The 15,886-nt window shown below is 51.9% G+C and overlaps 1 protein-coding gene across 1 annotated transcript in view; it reads right to left on the bottom strand.

The window, feature by feature from the left end:
- LOC138249288 (extracellular calcium-sensing receptor-like) overlaps positions 1 to 15,886 on the bottom strand; it is a 149,712-nt gene that overhangs the window by 69,770 nt on the left and 64,056 nt on the right. Inside the window, 1 exon segment of the mRNA XM_069203244.1 lies at positions 10,202 to 11,044. Within this exon segment, the coding sequence (XP_069059345.1) occupies positions 10,202 to 11,044 (843 nt within the window).

Here is a 15,886-nt window from a genome sequence, read left to right as displayed (position 1 = left end):
TGGGTGGCCTGCCCACTGGGCCATCTTGGGGAGAGCAAAGCCACAGTCCAAACAGTCCATACAGTGGGTGGCCTGCCCACTGGGCCATCCTGGGGAGAGCAAAGCCACAGTCCATACAGTCCATACAGTGGGTGGCCTGCCCATTGGGCCATCCTGGGGAGAGCAAAGCCACAGTCCAAACAGTCCATACAGTGGGTGGCCTGCCCACTGGGCCATCCTGGGGAGAGCAAAGCCACAGTCCAAACAGTCCATACAGTGGGTGGCCTGCCCACTGGGCCATCCTGGGGAGAGCAAAGCCACAGTCCATTCAGTCCATACAGTGGGTGGCCTGCCCACTGGGCCATCCTGGGGAGAGCAAAGCCACAGTCCAAACAGTCCATACAGTGGGTGGCCTGCCCACTGGGCCATCCTGGGGAGAGCAAAGCCACAGTCCAAACAGTCCATACAGTGGGTGGCCTGCCCACTGGGCCATCCTGGGGAGAGCAAAGCCACAGTCCAAACAGTCCATAACAGACTCCACTGCCACTGGAGGAGGCATGTTGGCCAGAGGACATCCTGCAGCCCTGCCCGAGACAGATCCTGCCCTGCCACGTCTGCCAAAGGGCCAGCGGTTCCTGCCTGGAAGGGCCCAGTTCAGCGGTTCTTGCCTTGAAGGGCCCAGTTCAGCGGTTCTTGAGACGGAGGTCCCCAGCGGAGCGGTGCTGGAGACGGCGGGGCCCAGTTCAGCGGTTCTTGCCTTGAAGGGCCCAGTTCAGCGGTTCTGGAGACGGCGGTCCCCAGCGGAGCGGTGCTGGAGACGGCGGGGCCTAGTTCAGCGGTTCTTGCCTTGAAGGGCCCAGTTCAGCGGTTCTTGAGACGGCGGTCCCCAGCGGAGCGGTGCTGGAGACAGCGGGGCCCAGTTCAGCGGTTCTTGCCTTGAAGGGCCCAGTTCAGCGGTTCTTGCCTTGAAGGGCCCAGTTCAGCGGTTCTTGAGACGGCGGTCCCCAGCGGAGCGGTGCTGGAGACGGCAGGGCCCAGTTCAGCAGTTCTTGCCTTGAAGGGCCCAGCTCAGCGGTTCTTGAGACGGCGGTCCCCAGCGGAGCGGTGCTGGAGACGGCGGCCATTCTATGGCCAACTGCTCATTGCCTGGTGGTGCCCTCCTGGGCAGCGGGGATGGTGCTCCTTCAATGCCCACCTGGGCTGTGGGTGGTGGGGCCCTCCTGGCCAGCTGGGCTGGGTCCTCCCTGGGCAGCGGCTATGGGGGTGGTGGGCTCTCCTGGGGCAGCTGTGCCGGTTCCTCCCGGGGCAGCGGCTATGGGGGTTGCGGGCTCCTCCTGGGCAGCTGTGACGGGTCCTCCATGGGCAGCAGGCCTGCTGCCTGACTTCTCCGCCTTGCTGCCCTTGCCCTCCTTAGTCGGGAGTCTGTGGCCCTTTCCTCCCTTTGGAGCTGTGGCTGTTGACGGTGGCTGGCTAGTGTCCTGGGGGGATATCGAATCCGGGCTCCGGCGGCGGCCCTTCCGCCTTCTGCTCCTCTTCCCAGGGGGTGGGCTGGCTGTCCCCTTGCTGCTGAGCGAAGATCCAGACCTGCGGGCTGGTGGGCTCCAATACCCCTGCACCCTTGTCAAGGGGGCTGCAGGGCTGGTGGTGGCTGAGGTGCTCTTTTTACCCCGACGAGAAGGAGGGGGGGGGCTCAGGGTCAGGAAAGAAGGTAGCAGTAGAGAGATAGATTTTCTTGGGACAATGGAGAGTGGTAGGTACAGTGGGTATGGGAGTGGAGGGAGAGGATGTGGTTGTAGGCGAGACAAGTTTGCTGTCTTTGGCTGCAGGTGCAGGAGCGGGAGGCTGTCGTGAGGTGGATGGCTGTTGGGTGGGTGGGTGGCTGCGTTTGTGTGGTGTGGAAGAGGGGGTGACAGACACAGTGGGAGAGGACACAGGGGACGTGTAAATGGCAGTGGGGGTGGTGACTGCACGTGTGCGGACTGGAGTGGAGGGTATGCTGGTGATGGAAACACTGGCTGATGGTGAGGTGAATGAAGGTGTGAGTGTAGACGTCACAGGGAGGGAGGAGGGAGACGAGGAGGTGGGGGTCACAGAGGTGGTAGTGACTGTTGGCATGTCTGCATCGGAATGTTGCTTGTGTGAATGTCTGCGTGATCTGTGGTGCTTATGTTTGGATGAGCTGCTCTTGGGTGTTGAGGTGTGTGCAGGCTGGTCTGATGGTGTGGGTGGGACAGGCAGAGGAACAGGAGACTGGGAGGAGGGAGTTAGTAGAGGGAGGCAGGAGACAGGGACAATGGCTGCCGTCAGTGCTGAGGCCAGAGCCTGGAACGATCGCTGATGGGCAGCCTGACCCGAATGAATGCCCTCCAGGTACGCATTGCTGCGATGAACCTCCCTCTCCACCCCCTGGATGGCATTCAAAAGGGTAGTCTGCCCAACAATGAGCGTTCGGAGGAGGTCAATGACCTCCTCACTGAGGGCAGCGGGGGTAACAGGGGCAGGGCCTGAGGTGCCTGGGGCGAAGGAGATGCCCGGCTTCCTGGCAGAGCGGGCACGGGGAGAACGCTGAGGGGCTGCTGGGAGGGCGGAGATGGTGCGCTGGGTGGCGGCTGTACCTGTAATGGCGGGGGGCACGGATGGTGCCACCCCCGCAAGGGAGCTCCCTTCCGAGGACGTGTCCGTGTCGCTGCAGGGTCCAGTCGTCCCCGTTGTGGAGCTCCCCTCGCCCTCCGTCTCACTGGTCCAGTCAGACTCTGTGGCATGGCCCTCCTGGGCCATGTGAGATGCAGCTCCCTCCTGCCCCGATGCCACTTCTCCTCCGCCTGATGATGCTCATGCACACAAGCACAGAAAGACAAACAAAAAGGGGGGGGGGGGAGAGAAATAAAGAGATTTTGAGTACATGGATCACCAGTACAGTTAGCGGACATGACAGACACAGATGTCCCCTGCACTAAGTTGCGCACTTGGGGTCCGCTACGCATTCCGTGGAACATGCCCTACACGCCTAGAGTTGACAACTGCACCCATTGATGACACGGCCCAGGGATGGCTGTACTGACACACTACTGAGGGTGGTGGCTGGGGACACAGGGGCTTACGGGGGTGCCCAGCCTACAGATATCGCCCTGGCCTAGGGGGACCCACAGCCCTCCTCCCCCACCCAGACACCTCCACTGCGTGACAACAGAGTAGATAATGCTTGTACTCACCCCCTTGTGTCTGCTGTGCTGCCCTCACGCGCCCATCCAAATCAGGGTAGGCCACCGCCAGGATCCGGAACATCAGGGGGGTCAGTTGACGGCAGGCACCCCGCCTACGTTGGGAGGCCATCCCCAGCAGAGACTCGGCGGTCTTCTTGGTCCCGCGGCGGATGTCCTCCCACCTCTTGCGGCAGTGGGTGCCCCGTCGATGGTGGACCCCCAGGGTCCGGACTTCCTTGGCGATGGCACGCCAAATCCCGATCTTCTCATGGGCGCGGACCTATGTGACACGTACAGGGAGGGAGAAATACCACGTTCAAGTTTGTCTGCATTTTCGTTGCCAGTGGCCCAACGCCCCCCATCCCCGCCAGGCCCAACATGCCCCCCATCCCCGCCAGGCCCCCGCCAGGCCCAACATGCCCCCCATCCCCGTCAGGCCCCCCGCCAGGCCCCCCGCCAGGCCCCCGCCAGGCCCAACATGCCCCCCATCCCCGCCAGGCCCCCGCCAGGCCCAACATGCCCCCCATCCCCGCCAGGCCCCCCGCCAGGCCCAACATGCCCCCCATCCCCGCCAGGCCCCCCGCCAGGCCCAACATGCCCCCCATCCCCGCCAGGCCCAACATGCCCCCCATCCCTGCCAGGCCCCCCGCCAGGCCCCCCGCCAGCCCCAACATGCCCGCCATCCCCGCCAGGCCCCCTGCCAGGCCCCCAAGCCAGCCAGTGGCCCCAAATCCATACTGAATTAAACTCACTTGTTGGTCTGGAGGACCGTAGAGTAGCGCATACTGGGGGAGGACCCCATCCACAAGTTTCTCCAACTCCTCTCCAGTGAAGGCAGGGGCCCTTTCCCCAGTCGCAGCAGCCATTGTCCCTTCCAGACCGAGGTCACAGCAACACTTGCAGTATAGATCCTCTGCTGTGAAAGTTCAAGTCGCAAGTGGATAAGTAGATAGGAAATGGCGGTCACGTCCGCGGCGGTGCGTACCGCGGTGGTGCGTACCGCCACCGCCGGCGCCCTTCGCCATTGGCTCCTGAAACCCATAGGCTTCAATGTTAACCAATGCGGCTTCGCGCCGCGGTCTTCGACCGCCGACCGCCGCCGTGTGCCACGCCAGCGCATTGACCTCACATCCCATTGTCACACTTCACAGGTCAGGCAGCCGCCATTTCGAGGGTCCACATGGCTCAATTTCAACTGCGTCACACAGGCCTAGGCCTTGCATAGCCACTCAGACACGCCATTCACTGCATAGAGAATCGTTTACTGTGCAAGCTGTGAGTACGTACCTGTGGGTTGCTTGACTCTGTGCTCCATGTTGTCCTTCCTAGGCACCGTCCGCTGGGTTTGGCGAGGAGATGGATGAATCCTCGCGTGTACCGACCGCTGGTGGACCTGTCGACAATGGAAGAACGCCACATTATCCTGACCTACCGGCTTGACCGTGCCACTATACATGAACTGTGTGCCCAGCTGGAGCCCGACCTGATGTCCCCCATCCGCCAACCCACAGGGATTCCCCCTCTGGTGCAGGTCCTGTCAGTACTCCATTTCCTGGCAAGTGGGTCATTTCAGACAACAGTGGGAATTGCTTCTGGGATGTCTCAGCCCATGTTTTCGAAGGTGTTATCCAGAGTGTTGTCTGCCCTGATGAAATACGTGAGGAGCTACATCATTTTCCCTGAGGTGGGCGAATTGGCTACAGTGAAGGGTGATTTCTACGCCCTTGGACATATTCCCAACGTCATTGGTGCCATTGATGGGACCCATGTGGCTTTGGTTCCCCCAAGAGACAGGGAGCAGGTGTACAGGAACAGAAAAAGTTACCATTCCATGAACATCCAGGTGGTGTGTTTGGCTGACCAGTACATCTCGCATGTAAATGCCAAATTCCCAGGGTCAGTGCATGACGCCTACATCCTGAGGAATAGCAGCATCCCTTACGTGATGGAACAGCTAGAGAGACACCGTGTATGGCTATTGGGGGACTCTGGGTACCCCAACCTGTCGTGGCTACTGACCCCAGTAAGGAATCCCCGGACCAGGGCAGAGGAACGGTACAATGAGGCCCATGGGCGTACTAGGAGGGTGATCGAACGCACCTTTGGCCTCCTAAAGGCCAGGTTTCGGTGCCTGCATATGACAGGTGGATCCCTAATGTACTCACCTAAGAAGGTGTGTCACATCATCGTGGCCTGCTGCATGCTTCACAACCTGGCTTTGCGCCGCCAGGTGCCTTTCCTGCAGGAGGATGGTCGAGACGGTGGTGTTGTGGCAGCTGTGGAACCTGTGGAGAGTGACGAGGAGGAAGACGACGGGGCTGAAACAGACAACAGGGACAGAATCATTGAACAGTACTTCCAATAGGACACAGGTAACAATTCAAACATAATTTAGTAAATGTGAACTACTCTCCTGCATCTCTGCTGCCTGTCTATTTGCCCCAGTGTATGATGACTGAGTTGTGGCTTTTCCCTCCCTATTTCAGATCTGGGGTCCCCACTACGAGTCCTGTGCTTCGTTTCCCCATGGACTACAGCTTTGTGGCAGCTGTTTGTTGACTTCACTATGTACAAGGACATATTTGCACTGTCATGTCAATTACAATATTTTGAAATCACAGCCAGACTCCAGATAGTTTTGTGCAAAATAGGTGTTTATTTCAGTGCTCAAAATGGGATGGGTGGTTTCAAGTGGGTGGGGGCTATGGTGAAGGAATGTCCATGGCAGAGTCCAGAGTAACAGTCACACAGGTGCATTGTCCAGAGGCCTGTGGAGAGATGGAGCATGGGCAGTTCAAGGATGGACAGGGTGACAATGTGGGACAGTGGGATGACATCAGGTGGTATCCTTTGCTGGCGGGGGTCTTGACATCCTACTCTGTCTTCTTGCGAGATCTCAGGGCCCTCTTGCGGGGCGGTTCTTCTCCTGCAGGAGGTGGGGGTCTGGTGGGCTGCTGTTGTGCGGGGGCCTCCTGTCCACTAGCGCCGGCGGAGGTGGTTGGCTGTTCTTGGTCCAGGCTAGTGGCAGGGGCCCTTTGTTGTTGTTGAGTGTCCGTCCTGGTGTTGATGAGGTCCTGCAGCAGCCCTACCATGGTAACCAGGGTGGAGGTGAGGGCTCTGATGTCCTCCCTGTACCCCCGATAGTGTTCCTCCTGCAGTACCTGGATCTCCTGGAACCGGGCCAGTACCGTCGCCATCGTCTCCTGGGAGCGGTTGTATGCTCCCATGATGGTGGTGAGGGCCTCGTGGAGAGTGGGTTCCCTGGGCCCGTCCCCCCCCTGTCGCACAGCTGCCCTCCGAGTTGCCCTGTTTCCCCGGGCCTCTGCCCCCTGCCCGGTGTGCCCACTACCACTGCCCCCAGGTCCCTGTTGTTGTTGGGGTGGTGGGTTATCCTGGGTGCCCTGTAGTGGTAGACACACCGCAGATTGACGCGCCCTGGAGACAGAGGCATGGGCCCGCTGGGTGGGAGCTGTGCTGGTGTTCCCAGAGGGGTTTGGGTCTGTAGTGGCCTGTGCCTGTGTGAGGGGAACCGACTGTCCAGAGGTCCCCGATGGTCCGGGCTGGTCATCGGTGTCCAGGTCGACAGAGCTGCTGTCATCGCTGACGGCCTCTTGGGTGGGGGGTGTGGAGAATTCTGGGCCCTCCGTGGCGGTGTGTTGACGGTCGGGTCCTGCAGGGGTATAGAGGTATGGTTATAGTTTCAATGTGTGGCATATGGGTGTATCTGTGGGTTCCCGTGTCCCCAAGTGCTGGCATTCGTGTGTGGGGGCTTTGGTGAGGGTGGCTTGTGGGGGGGATGTGTATATGCATTGGGCATGCTTTGGTGATGGGTGTCCATGCTTAGTGGACGCATGCAGGCCTAGGTTTTGGGATGTGTGGGTTGTGATGGTGAGACATTGGCAGGAAATAGGTGTGCTGGGGGTGGGGGTGAGGATGGTGGTGGGGGTGAGGATGGTGGTGGGGGTGAGGGTGAGGGTGGGGGTGAGGATGGGGGTGGGGGTGAGGGTGGGGTTCGAGGATGGGGGTGAGGGTTGGGGTATGATTTGGCATGCAGGTGGGGGGGAAGCAGTAGTGAAGCTTCAACTTACCAGTGTCCATTCCTCCGCCGACTCCTGCGAGGCCGTCAGGATGCAGGATGTTCAAGACTTCCTCCTCCCATGTTGTAAATTGTGGGGGTTGAGGTGGGGGTCCTCCGCCAGTCTTCTGCACGGCGATGTTGTGCCTGGATACCATGGAACGCACCTTCCCCCGTAGGTCGTTCCATCGCTTCCTGATGTCTTCCCGATTTCTGGGGTGCTGTCCCACAGCGTTGACCCTGTCGACAATCCTCTGCCATAGCTCCGTCCTCCGGGCAATGCTGGTGTATTGGACCTGTGTGCCGAAGAGCTGGGGCTCTACCCGAACGATTTCCTCCACCATGACCCTGAGTTCTTCGTCTGAGAAGCGGGGGTGTCTTTGGGGTGCCATGGAGTGGTGTGTATGATGTGTGGGGTGGAGTATGTGTAGTTAAGTGTGTTGAGTGTGGTGGTGTGTGTTGTTTTGTGTGTGGATATTGTGTGGGTGATGGTGTAGTGTGCCTCTGTGTGATGGTATTCTGTGATCGCTGATGTGTCTCTCAGTGCTTCTTTCTGAATTTTTTGTCGTAGGGGTTTGTGGTTGATGTGGGTGTGTGTTTTATATTGTATTGTGTGTGTGGGAGTGGTGTGTGTATGTGTATCAGGTGTGTGGAATTAAAATCGTCCAATGTGGCTGAGTTTTGTTCGTTTGTGTGTATTCTGACCGCGGCGGTGTGTACCGCCAATGGAAAACCGCGTTTGAAAGACCGCCGCGTGGATTCGTGGGTCGTAATGGCATGGGCGTATTTCTGTTGGCGTGACGGTGGAGGTTTGGTCACCTCCACTTTTCCGCCGACCGCTGGTCTGGCGGTCTGTTGTGGCTTTTGGATTTTCGGAGGTTTGGCTGCTGCGGGTCAGAATGACCGTGGCGGGTTACCGCGGCGGAATTATGGAGGATTTCTGACCGGCGGTAGGCGCCTTTTACCGCCGAGGTCAGAATGACCACCAGAGTCTCTTCGACATGTCATAACCGTTACTGGAAAATTAGAAGAATCAGATCTGTTCTTGGATGGATGTGTGGAGTGGGCACCACAACTGGATGATTGTTGTTCAGAAGTAGGGGGTAAGCAAATAAAATGCTTGCAATAGTATATTTTATGCAATTTATTCACTAATAAGGCACACCTTTTAAGAGCTAATTTGCATTGCAAGGGTGATGGTAAAGACATTTAAATGAGAGAATGCTCATATGGTGGGACAAAAGTCCTCTGGACTTTCTGTGTAAGTTTGCATTTTATGGTTGGGCGTGACAGTGTAGCTATCCCCAGACAATTTTGTGAGTATCACCAGGTAAGAGGGGCTTTGGAATCTTGGGAGCCAGAGGTACATGTTTTAATTGGACAGAAGATGTGTGCTGCCACAAAAAGGTGCTTGACCTTCACACAGCTGTGTTCCTTTTGTTTATTTAGCGAGCTGCCTGAGCTTGAAATTTAAAGAGCACACGCAAGCCATTGCTATGCTTTTCAAGTGTCTTAGATAACTACACGATTTACAGGCTTGACTACCCAGAAGGTCTGGGGTAAATGGAGGGAATAATATCTGTGTAGAGTTCTGTACAGGGCGAAGGCTCTGTGTGGTAGGGGTTTGCCCACTTAAGGGGGCTTGGGTGTCAGAAGGGCATGGGTTCCCCAAGAAGACTTCTTCACATAAATAAGGCTGTGTATAATAGGGACTTTGACACATAAGCAGGCTTGGGTTTCTGGAAGGCCTGGGCTTTCTGTGAACATTACTGCACAAGGTGTGTGCTGTGCTTAGTAGGGGCTTTACCACTGAAGGAGACTTGACTGTCTAGAGGGAGGAGGCTCTCCATGAAGACTTCTGTACAAAATGAAGGCTGTACATAATAGGGGCTTTGTAGCCTGTTCCTCATTGATTGTAAATAAGGAATAGCCTAACTGTGAAGGATCCAGTACAAAGCAAAGGATGTGTGTAGTGGAGGGTTGGCCATCTAATGTGGCTTGAGTGAGTGGGCTGTCCATCATCTGTACCCAGGGGACATTAATTTTTTTCAATATCCCACAGGAGAGCCGGGTAAGTCAGTGTAGACTGTGTGTGAGCCTGAGGAAGTACCACAAGACTGGTGCAACAATTGTTTGAATTATTTTTTGGGTCTTGGGTTGGCCCTCTTGGACACCCCCATAACTATAAGGGGGTCATGGTACCACTGCACTGCCCCTTTATAGATTTATTTTTTACTTTCACAACCAGGGGACCAAGTCCCCATCTTGCATTGGAGACTGCAACATTGTTGTTTGGTTGCAACCAGTCAATCACATTATTTTGTACCATGGGACTAGTACGAAAAGGCAGATGGGGAAAAATGCCCTCCTGGTCAAGTATTTTATGAATGTCACTGAATTTCCACTGTCAATCTAGCACTAACATTTGAACCTTAACTATCTGCAAATGCCTAATCAAATCACAGTAGGCATGCTTCTGAGAAGAGATCCAGCTTTCTGCTAAATTTGGTGTAATTTTTTTCCGTTGTTCCTTTTTTCTAAAACACTTCCTATAACTCCAATGAGGAATTGCACAAAAACATCTTGTTTTGGGACTCTCTTTTTTCTCAAGCCCCCACATAGAAGTATCACTCTGAGACTTTCCAGAAAGGTGAATAAACTTCTTTTGGAAAGGTTTGTTAAAATTCATGAAACGGTGCCAAAGTTGTTAGTCAAACACAAATTTTAGAATATTCACTGATAGTAAACTGACAAGTAACTCAACAGTGGGGATCCTCACTAAAGATAGTTTGCTAAGAATTTGTTTTGAAGCTAAACTTTAATAATGACCCTGGTGTCCAAAGACCATGACTACCAACAAATATCCTGACCCACATAAGCTATGATACTGAGACATTAACACATCCATGACCTAATGCGATATATACTCGTATTACTTATTTACCTGCCAAGGTTGAAAGTTATTGATATCAGCACATTCACCATTTATGAATGGTCCCTGTCCAGGTTTACAAGACATCAGTGAGTTCATAGCATGGGCAAAGGCATAAACTGCAAGGTAGGCATGGTAGGAGAAACTGAGATCATTTAATTCAAAAAGATGATCTGCCATTTTATGTAATGTCTGGTTCTCTGAGCAAGAAACCTGGATTCCATTATTATCCATCGCTGTCATTATCTCAGTTGGGTTAGATACTGGCCACTTGCAGTTGAAAGCTTCCTCCCAGAAGAGTTTAATAAATTCATCATTGGAATCTTGCAAGGGGTTAAGGTGGGTAAGAAACAACTCAAATCCAGGGATCCTTGTGAAATGGAGGACTAGTGCTAGAGATCCATTGAAGAGTGTCCAGGTGTGCCTGGGGAAGAGTCCTAGAGTCATTGTGAAGGATGCTGAGAAGACAAAGATCTTATCTGTTACATTCTGGGTAAAGAAGGCCTCCATGACCTTCTTCAGATGGACCTCAGGGCTGTGGACAATTATAATTTTCACAGTGTGTCTTTTGGCAATTTCAACAACATTGGTGATCTTTGCCATAGAGTAGCTTAGATGGACTTTTTCCATGAATGCAACACAACCTCCATTCTTCTCAATCAATCTTTTTATGGATGGTCCCCCCAACATGCCCACGTCATCGTCAGAGATGAGCATCCCAATGCATGTCCAGCCGAAGAATCTCATTAACTGTGCCAAGGCAGTGATCTGAAAGGTGTTGCTTGGCACTGTGCGCAGAAAAGATGGAAACTGTAGCTTGTCGCTCAGCTTGGAGAGCACTGATCCATAGCTGATCTGTATTGAAAGGGAATTTTAAGAATTTATTTTCTCATTGAACACAATCAGTTTCTAACAATATGTATGAATTAAACTGCCCCTCCAAAAAAACCTCTGGCATTCTGGGGTGCAGTGTAGACAGTGAAGTCTGAGCAAAATCCTGTGATTAGAGGTACAATCACCTTCTATTCTTTCCAGGCTGTTATCTTGCCCTTTTGGCTGACCTAAGACTAAGGAAGAAATGTTATAATTTTGACTTTTTTACTTGTGTGGGTTCAATGAGATCTTACTGACCAACCTCTTTAGGAGTCCTATTACTTTACTGTTTCAAGGCTCTTTGTATTTCGTTTAGCGGGATATCTTTGAATGTGAAGATAATTAGGCTGTCATTTACTAAAATTTGTACAGGAGTTTGCACAATGTAATGCAATTTAGCACTAAACACATGGGCCTTTAAAAAGGTAAGTGAACTGATGTTCTGTCGATGCACTGACTCATGCCAGCGGGCCAAAAACACATTAGTAAATGAGGTCCTTGGCATTGTCCTCTATGATATTTCAGCCCTCTATTTTCCACCCACTACCCAGAGGGATGGCTTTGTTCTGTGTTAGCAATCCCTATATGGTATACTGAATATGTTTAATCTGCCCTGATTGTGCCAGTCCAACATGGAGCAAGCCCGTTGATGAAGCATGCCACCTTCGGGTATGAGAGGACATTGGCTCTTAAGAGTGCATGCTCCCAGTGACTACACACAGGTCCTACTGTGAGTCTGACATAGTCAAGTAAGGAACAGTATATTTCTAGTTTCATTGCTGATTGCTAACCTAACCTGGACTAACTGGAAGTACAGTGTTTTGCCTCTCCTGTGTGATTTTCTAAAGAATAACTGTGTGAAAATGAGATACAAAGACGCAAAAGTTGGTGAAAAATCTAAGAAGCTGAGGAAGAATTGGCCCTTCATCTGCAACAAACTTCTGGCAACATTTTACAGGATCACGCTGCAATGGGTGTTCACTAGGACAGCTACTGGGTCATGATAGCTCTATTTACAACCCAGCACTACCGTGTAGTAGGGACTTTACAAAGCATGCCATGTGCGCTAACACTTAGCCACACACCACACTTGTGCAGGATATGTAAAGCATGCCATGTGCCCTGACACTTAGCCGCACACCAAGATGATTGCAATCAAATCAGAGCTCCCTCTGTCAGGGTAATCTAACAAACATCATCTACCTTAATATCCATTACCACCACTAGACACTGATGTTAGATCTTAGATTAATTAAGATAACTGAGGACTTTTGCTATTGAAAAGCAAGGATTTGTATTAGAGAATTGTTAGATTTCCACTTAAGAGATAATTTGACAAAGAAAACTGCATGAATGAGCGGTGTGTGTACAGGGCGCCTGAACATTTCCACAGTGTACAGATATGAAGTGTAGAAGTAGAGGATATAATTCCTTATTACCTTTACAATATTTTTGAAATAACAAGTTCATTCTGCTTGGATTCTGCTTAAGTGGACTCAAAAAAGAGTACTCTGTTCTGACTGTGATCCCACCTTAATCAGACATTCTAGTTTTTGCCTGCCAGCTGCAATTTCAACTGACTAGAAATGGATTGTGGAGTATTGTAAATGTGGCTTCCCCCCATATGTTACAAAGGTAATACAAATAAGTAACCAACATCATATTCTATGTGTGGCTTAACATTATTAATGTAAAGTGAAGCATCAAAACGTATTATTGAAGATGTATTCACTGAAGAAGTTATAGTTTTATATACATGTGTTCTAATGTTTAGCTTTCACCTGAAGATTTGTAGTTCTCATTCACATTTACACATATTTTGAAATGTTGCATTTATTAAAATCACATTGCATTTGTAATCCTGGATTTATTTATTCACGTTTTGCATTTATTCTGATATTAAGCTTGTACTTATAACTGTGTATTAGAAGTGCACGCTGACAATGATTTAGTAAGTTAGCTCAAGTAGGCCTCAATGTTTTTATACAACATGAAATTGTATTTTATCGTGCTTTGCATGTTTTCCTTTTGCATGTGTGCATTTTTGATTTCTTAGCTAGAGAAAGGAGTATTGTGTATTAGAAATAGAGAGGCCTGAGAAGAGAAATCTTGGCATGGACTGGACGATTTAAGGAGCAGAAGAAGCCTTCTATTCATTGAATATCAGTAGTATATTTACTAAGATTTTGCATTGTGTTTGCCTCACAAAAGTGATGCAAATTGATGCAAAGGCCCTCATTACGACTTCAGCGGTCTTACAAAAAGACCGCCGAAGCCGCGGGCACCATTATACCGCCAGTGCTGGCGGTACTTGTGGCTCCCTATTTTGGCATTTCGGCTGGGCCAGCAGATGTACACAGCGTTTCCGTCCGCTGGCCCAGCGGAAAAGTCACATCAACATTGCAGCTGGCTCATAATAGAGCTGGCGGCAATGTTGATGTGCAGCAGCACCTGTCGCGCATTTCACTGCCCGAAATTCGGGCAGTGAAATGCGCAATGGGGCTGTGCCTGGGGACCTGCAAGAGCCCCCAGGGGCACCCCGAGTCCCCCTTACCGCCAGCATTTCCATGGCGGTGTTTACCGCCATGGACAGACTGGCGGTTGGGGATTATGACCGCCTGGCAGAAGCCTGGCATTCAAGTGGAGGGGCCGTCGGTATGGCAGTGACTAATTCACCACGGTCATAATACACTGGCGGTACTCCCCCAGCCTGTTGGCGGTGTTACCGCCAGTGTACCGCCGGCCACCAGGGTCATAATGAGGCCCAAAGTATTTTTTTATCTATTTACTTTCCAGCGCAAAACATGTTTCACACTGAAAAATCACTTGAAAGTAACCTGCTTTGCATTACTTAGCTCCAATGGGGCATTCCATGAATGCTGCGTGGACGTTCCCTTTAAATCACTCAAGGTTTTTGATGCAAAACTCTATTTACTAAAAAAAGTAGACAGGGTTTTGCATCGAAAAATAGCACCTATTCCAACTAGGTGCTATCAAAGAAAAATGCTTTTATTTCTTCTTTCTTTTCCTACTTCTCACTGTACAGCACACACACAGAGTGGATTTTTTAAAAAAGTTGGTCTAAGCATAGTATTTTGTACTGCAAGGCTATTCTTCCTGTACAAAATGTATGCTAGACTCACACAGACACCCTTGCACTATGGTGCAATTGTGTGTGTGTGGGGCATGACAGAACATTTTTGCACTAGGTAGAGGGGAGGAGAGTGCCATATTTCTGTAAAAGTGGTGCTCTCCTGCACTCTTCTTTTCACTCAGCACACCATTTTTGGCTCCTGCACTGCATGACTATTCAGTAAATCTGGGCCCTGGAGTGAAGACTCTGGTAGTTGGGGCTCTGTGGGATAGGAGATTCGTCCGATATTGCAAGTGTGCTTCATAAGAAAGAGAAATAATTGGGCTTCTGTGACATATTTAGAGATATGGATACTCCTGGAACTTTCCACTTTCAGTTAGTGTTCCCTTTGTTAGAGTTACAGCAACTTCCTTTGGACATTGAGAGAGGCAGACCTCTCCATACCCCTTTGTCCTTACAGTGCACAGCTTCATGAGAAAACGGATTCCCTTTATTTTAAGACTTCTACTGGAGTCTTAATGATGCTGACACCTACGTTGCTTTGTTCTCGAACCACTTGAGACTATTTCGCTTGTAATTCCTTGTTTAGTTGGGATGTGAGTTACATGACCTTAAGTCAGTTTATGTTTCAGTGGACCACGCGAATTCCTTCAAGGAAAGCCAGATTTTGTTTCTCAATATTTGTATTCCTGTGACTGTTATTTCTGTATGATTTATACTCCTGAGCTTGAATTTCTTTTGGTGTTTTTCCGTTTGCCGGTTCTGATCCTGTACCTTTATAATTTTTGATTTTGTTAGGCTCATATATTGGAGTGATTACCAATTTGAAAAAACCTACTAAACTCCAATATTGGTTGCTAGTCCTCATTGTGTGAGTAAATGGGCATCACAAACTTGAAATTATAAATTGTTGCTAACTTCTTTGACTCTCTGGGGCTGATTCTAAGCTTGACGGGCGGCGGGAGCCGCCCGCCAAGCGAGAACCGCCAGAAGACCGTACCGCGGTCAAAAGACTGCGGCGGTCATTCTGGGTTTCCCACTGGGCTGGCGGGCGACCGCCAAAAGGCCGCCCGCCAGCCCAGTGGGAAACACCCTTCCCACGAGGAAGCCGGCTCCGAATGGAGCCGGCGGAGTGGGAAGGTGCGACGGGTGCAGTTGCACCCGTCGCGAATTTCAGTGTCTGCTGAGCAGACACTGAAATTCTTTTTGGGGCCCTCTTACGGGGGCCCCTGCAGTGCCCATGCCATTGGCATGGGCACTGCAGGGGCCCCCAGGGGCCCCACGACACCCCATACGCCATCCTGTTCCTGGCAGGCGAACCGCCAGGAACAGGATGGCGGTATGGGGTGTCTGAATCCCCATGGCGGCGCAGCTCGATTCAGAAGGGCAGCGGAAAACCGGCGGGAGACCGCCGGTTTTCCTGTTCTGACCGCGGCCAAACCGCCGCGGTCAGAATGCCCTGCGGGGCACCGCCAGCCTGTTGGCGGTGCTCCCGCCGACCCTGGCCCCGGCGGTCAAGGACCGCCGGGGTCAGAATCACCCCCTCTGTCTACTACAAGATCCGTGAGCTGGAAACCATTTTTACTTCCATGTGCTCTTTTGTGATTGAAAAGTCTGTGGTGCTGTTTAGTAGGGCATCCGAGTATGAATAAGGCTCTCCAGGTTGTCAGGGCTGGCTATAGGGTGGTACAACCAATGCAACCACACCTGGGGCTGACCTCGGTGGGCGC

Source organism: Pleurodeles waltl, chromosome 8, assembly GCF_031143425.1.
Source record: "Pleurodeles waltl isolate 20211129_DDA chromosome 8, aPleWal1.hap1.20221129, whole genome shotgun sequence".
Classification (NCBI taxonomy): domain Eukaryota; kingdom Metazoa; phylum Chordata; class Amphibia; order Caudata; family Salamandridae; genus Pleurodeles; species Pleurodeles waltl.
The sequence above is the reverse complement of the archived record's forward strand: the minus strand, read 5'-3'. Positions and strand labels throughout refer to the sequence as shown.